Source organism: Miscanthus floridulus, chromosome 17, assembly GCF_019320115.1.
Source record: "Miscanthus floridulus cultivar M001 chromosome 17, ASM1932011v1, whole genome shotgun sequence".
NCBI classification, from domain to species: Eukaryota; Viridiplantae; Streptophyta; class Magnoliopsida; order Poales; family Poaceae; genus Miscanthus; species Miscanthus floridulus.
The window spans coordinates 47,161,763-47,166,951 of NC_089596.1; the positions used below are offsets into that span (position 1 = coordinate 47,161,763).

Genomic DNA, 5,189 nt, shown 5'->3' on the forward strand with positions numbered 1-5,189 from the left:
CCTTAATGCCCTGAGTCCGGGACCCATAGCCAGCCCCAATGAGCCTATAGAGGCTCATGGCAGTGGAGGGGATGGCAAGAGAAGTTGTTAGATCCCCAATGATTTCATGAGGAACTGATATCTTCGTCGCCTCTCGCCCCTTCGCCCGCAAGTCCCCTTCTAGCACCAGTTGTCGAAAGGGCGATGCTAGCTCCAGCCACCACAGACGACGCTTAGAGGGACATATGAAGGGAGCCATGTGGCTCTCCTCAAACTACTTTCTCCCACCTCCTTGATCTCTCAGCAGGAAGGAAGGGAATGATTTGTAGACATAGCCATGAGAAGTTCAAACAAAAGGAAGGCCCATATTTATAGACCCGACACTACAAGGTTTTACCCCTGATGAAATGGCCTAAAAGCGTTGCAATATACCAAAAATGGTTGCGAAAGAAAAAATTGCAAAGGAAAATTTTCGTTGGCAAGCGTTGCCATAGTAACCGTGGGGAAAGGTTTGCCCAACGACTCTCTTTGGTGTTGCAATAGATTTTCCCCTATTGCAACACCAGAAATACCTATTGCCACAAACCCAAAGTGTGGCAATAGATGCACTAGCAACGATATTTATTCTTGCAATAGACCTTATTGCCACGCATCAATAGCATTGCAATAGATGGACCCTCTATTGCCATGCTATCTTGATGGTTGCTATAGGTGGAACCATCTATTGCCACAATAAATTTTTTGTTGCTAGAGGTAGCCTCTCTATTGCAACGATCAATACTGGTTGCTATTGTTGGACCCTCTATTGCTATTGTTGGACCCTCTATTGCCACGCTAACTATTGTGTTGCTACAATTTGGAGACTCTATTGCAACGCCCACTATTCCGTTGGTATGATGTCTTTTGCAACACCGTTTGTTTGTTGCTATATCATATATTGCAACGCCAAATTATTTTATCGATAGTCCATATTGCAACGCTTTGTTTGCTTCAAACAATAATTGCATGCCGAATAATATATGATGAAAGAAGCATTTAGACATCCATTAATCCAAAATATGCTTTGTTCGTACAACTCATTAATGAAACCACATCCAATGTCAAACTTAGTTGATAACACACGCACAACAACTGAAACACATAAGGTATCCGACTCACAGTAGCTACTTTGAACAGTTCAAAATGTAATAAGCTATGTGTAGCACTGTAGCAAATGTTAGCTTGACATTGACCGTCCATCACTTGTGCGCTCCACTCAAACTCTATCTTGCTCCTGAAAGAATCATTAACATTGGTATATGCATAAGATAAACTGAAATTGTATTATTTTAGCAACAACAGCATGGATTGAACCATTTTGAAGGTAAGTAATTTAGAATCATAAATTAAAGACTAAAGGGTTTGAAATTTCCTGATTCATTCAAAGTAAAATTATCCATCAAATGACTATATGATTTCAGATCAAGCACTTTCACTTCTGTTAAAAAAAACATTGCAAGCAGCAAACAGCTGAAAATCATTGCTATTGTCCCAGCTACTGCTTCGGAAATATGACATTTACATAAGAAATATAAAAGGACATTAATACATTTTTCCAAGAGTAACAACTCGACTAGGATAAATCACAAGAAGCAAAGTACTAGCAACAGCGTGAGACATGAATGCGTTAATGCTACATCAAATTCAAAAGGGAAGTTAACACCTATGGAGTGTATACTCTATACTGACTTCAAAAATATTTACGTGTCTCACCTGGTTCATTTCCATTACAAGATTGTTTAGAATCTTCAATCCTATGAAATAATGATCCTGAGATGCCTGAAATAATGTAGCCACAAAAAAATATTAGCAAAATGCATCAGGTCACAGGCAAAAGAACTAGGAACCAAAATTATACCACCTCTAGTCACAAAGACTTGTTGCCAGGGATCACACATTGCCTTAAAATATATTTACAAAACCCAACAAAACTGGAATATTACCCATGAAATATCTACACATGATTTGCATGTTTCCAATATAAATTAAAAGGCTATTGACAATCAAAGTTTTGGAAGTTTGACTACAGGCACTTCCAAAACGACAAGCACTTGTGACAGGAGGGAGTAATAGCTGCATATAAACCTTTCAATGATAGAATCTTGGTTACCATTTCATGTACCTTTTCAAGAAACAAATTATTGTAGCAAACAGATTCTTACGTTCTTTCACAAACTAACAGATTTTGTGAACAGTTGAAGAGAGATTTGATAGCTTTATGTACACAATCTAGCAAGTCATCTTAAAATGTGCATGTGAGCCAAAACATAATTCATAGAAGAACAATAGTGGTATACATAAACTAGATGACAAAAAAGATGCAGACGGTATAGTATAATTAGCAGGCAACGACTATTGTAGAAAGCTAAAAATAACCTGGGCAGAACTGAAAGGAAATGTTTTTGTTCTATCAGATGACGGTTAGGACAGAATACTAGAAGCCTACTTAGAATAGTTATTGTAACAGTACATCAACGAGTGGATCAAATAATTCCAAATTTTAATGTATAAATTACATAGGAAAATTTTCTCAGTGTCAACTGAAACTAGCAACTTTCAAATTTTACTGGCAGATTTGGATGGTACTGTGCAGGTAAATGTCATGAGCAAGCCAATAGTTCTGTTTGATTATGTTCTTTGAACCTGTAAAAAAACTCCTGTAACTTTCATACCTGAAGAACTGTCCAAAGAGCCCAAGATGTAGTTGATAAAGTAGTCAGGAAAATTCCTAGTATCCAAGTCCTTCTAGCATAACTTAGACCAAGGCCATATTGTTTATTGCTCCAGAAATCCTAACAAAATAAAAAAAGAAATGAAATGATTAGTGACTGCTATAAGTACAATTAAGTGGAACAAATAGATATCATAAATACTGCCAGTTATGAACAGAACAGTCCATCAAGACTACTTAAATATCTTAGTTTTGATAAGTTCTGCATATATCTACCACTATCAGTAGAAAAACATGCGATGTTCTATGTGCTGCTAAAGGCTGGTTTGTTGTTAATTGTTGCTAAAACTAAGTGTGTATATATATATAATAACAATAGGGGAAAATAACGGAGAAAAATGGGATGACACTGGGAGGAAATATTAAGAAATACTGCACTTTCACCAAGAAAAGGAGAAATTAATGGACGAATGACTGAACGAGGAAGCATAACATCTTTGCACAGAGGTGGCAATAGTAGTTCAAGCATAGATCTTTGATAGGACCTTCAAAAACAAGGTTTTGGAGCCCATGCAGTTGAACACGAAGACTCTGAAAACTATTGCTGCTTTATCATTGAAATCTATGCAGCTTGATAGCAGGTCAATACCGATCATTTGGCCCCCCCAAAAAACTGACAACGATCAAGCTCACCTACTCGTATAACACATGCACAAATAACTTCAGAGAGACTTTGAATGAAAGTGGTGGAGCAGTTTTCATGCAAAAAGAAGCCTCAATTCCATCCCTAAGGTGGTATGTAAGAAAAATATGTTACAAGACTTGTATTACCTTTTAAGAACAAAAGCAACCGGCACCAGGAACAGAAAAGCAACCATATATAGCCCTTAAGAGAAACGCGAGCACAAAAGCTACTCTATTGCCCATTGCTACAACAATTCTATATTGTGTTATTAATTTTTTGCAATTCACAAAGAACATCAACTGAGTATTCAGAAACCATTCTTACTAGAAAAACAATATGGATACTTGTGATGCATTTCACGCAAAGTGAAGTCAATCCTGGACTATTCATCCTTTAACAAAGACAGAGGAGCTCACATTTAAATAAAAAATGCAGCGACTTGGGAGAAGGTTGTTAGCAGCTGTAGGTAGGGCCCGACGATGACGCGGGGAGGGAGGAGGAAGTCGAGGTCGCCGCCATAGTCCTCCTCGAGCTCCCTCCATCGGATAGTCCTCCTCGACCCCATCGAGGAGTACCCGTCCCCGCCCGGCCGCCGTGCCATCCCACGAGGGAACCCGAGGTGGGAGGCCGCCGTGACGATGGCTGGGTGCATCAGCGACTGCTCCGAGAGGCCGAGCCAGTGGCGGCAGGGGTGGAGGGAGGGGAGGGTGTCCACCGCGGCAGTCGGTGGAGGGAGGAGATGAGGGCGCGGCGATGGGTGGAGGAGGAGGAGATGGGGGCACGGCGGCGGCTGAGGAGGTGCGGTCTATGGTGGAGAAAACGGCCTATGGTGGACGAGATTACGAGATGCGGATGAGATTTGGGGCATAGGTGCGGGATGAGATTAAGAAAATATCTAAAAAATATGGGGGATTTTCGAAGGAGGATGGGTAGTAACGTCAATTGACTACAAAATTTTTGGGCTGGCGCCATTGGACCGAAGAAGGAGGCCGGGGGGGCCAAGCTGAATTCAGCCCAGCGCCTGAAAAGCTTATGTGAAGCAACTTTTTTTAAAATAAGAAATTAAGCCACCTTTGTGAAGCAACTTGTACATAAACTATATTAAATACGATGAATACATTTTTCAAATGTAATAGGCAACATATAAGTTGTCATGTAGGAGTTTGAATAATTTCTAAGTAGATTTGGTATTTTCTATCATTTAATTGACTTTCTATGTCTTTATTGAAAGTAATCCTAAGTTGAACTACGTGTCCCTCCAATAAGATTCAAAAAATTGCACAAAAATATTTTTTAGATTCATATGTTCCATTACAGACCATGTATCAGAGATGGAGAAAATTATGTTGTCTTCTAGAGACAATTCAAAATTTTATCTCCAAAATAGCACATAATAATTACAATAATATCTAAATTTGATCCAAAAATTCTACAAATTGATGTGGCAACATATTTTTGGTTCATAATTAAGCTTGTAAAAAAATTAAGTATTTTGATAAAGTTGGAGCATACATTGTTCACAAATGGAGACATCCCTCACATAGTTCATAGTAACTCAAGTCAAACTTTGAGATTTAAGTAGCACTTTACATATTCGAACTCGTATTCACCTCAAAATTTGTTAGAACCTTAGAATTACCATGACATTTGAAAATATGAAGTTATGTTACCAATTGTTATGCAAAAAACATGTTTTATCTATTCTTTTTCGGTGGAAGAAAAGAAGCTATATAAAAACAATACATAAAATAACGATTTTGTAATGTAGTAGGCAAACAGATGAGATTACATGAAAGGTCGTGATTTTACAAAAAA

At 38.4% G+C, this 5,189-nt stretch overlaps 1 protein-coding gene across 1 annotated transcript; it reads right to left on the minus strand.

Moving 5' to 3' along the window:
- Positions 1–999: 999 nt before the first annotated feature.
- Positions 1,000–4,225, minus strand: LOC136518744 (uncharacterized). Its single transcript, XM_066512433.1, has 4 exons — positions 3,791–4,225; positions 2,691–2,810; positions 1,732–1,797; positions 1,000–1,252 (listed from the first exon to the last, which is right to left on the minus strand). The coding sequence occupies exons 1-4, from the start codon at positions 3,914–3,916 to the stop codon at positions 1,235–1,237; spliced, it is 330 nt and encodes a 109-aa protein (XP_066368530.1). The 5' UTR covers positions 3,917–4,225; the 3' UTR covers positions 1,000–1,234.
- Between the last annotated feature and the right edge of the window lie 964 nt (positions 4,226–5,189).

Bases quoted from the DNA above. Each gene is read 5' to 3' on its own strand.
- LOC136518744 (XM_066512433.1), bottom strand. From the start codon at position 3,916: ATGGAGGGAGCTCGAGGAGGACTATGGCGGCGACCTCGACTTCCTCCT. The intron at 2,811-3,790 runs GTGAGCTCCTCT...TTATTTTGTTAG, and splicing joins GCTGCATTTTTTATTTAAAT to GATTTCTGGAGCAATAAACA. The intron at 1,798-2,690 runs GTATGAAAGTTA...ACATTATTTCAG, and splicing joins CTCTTTGGACAGTTCTTCAG to GCATCTCAGGATCATTATTT.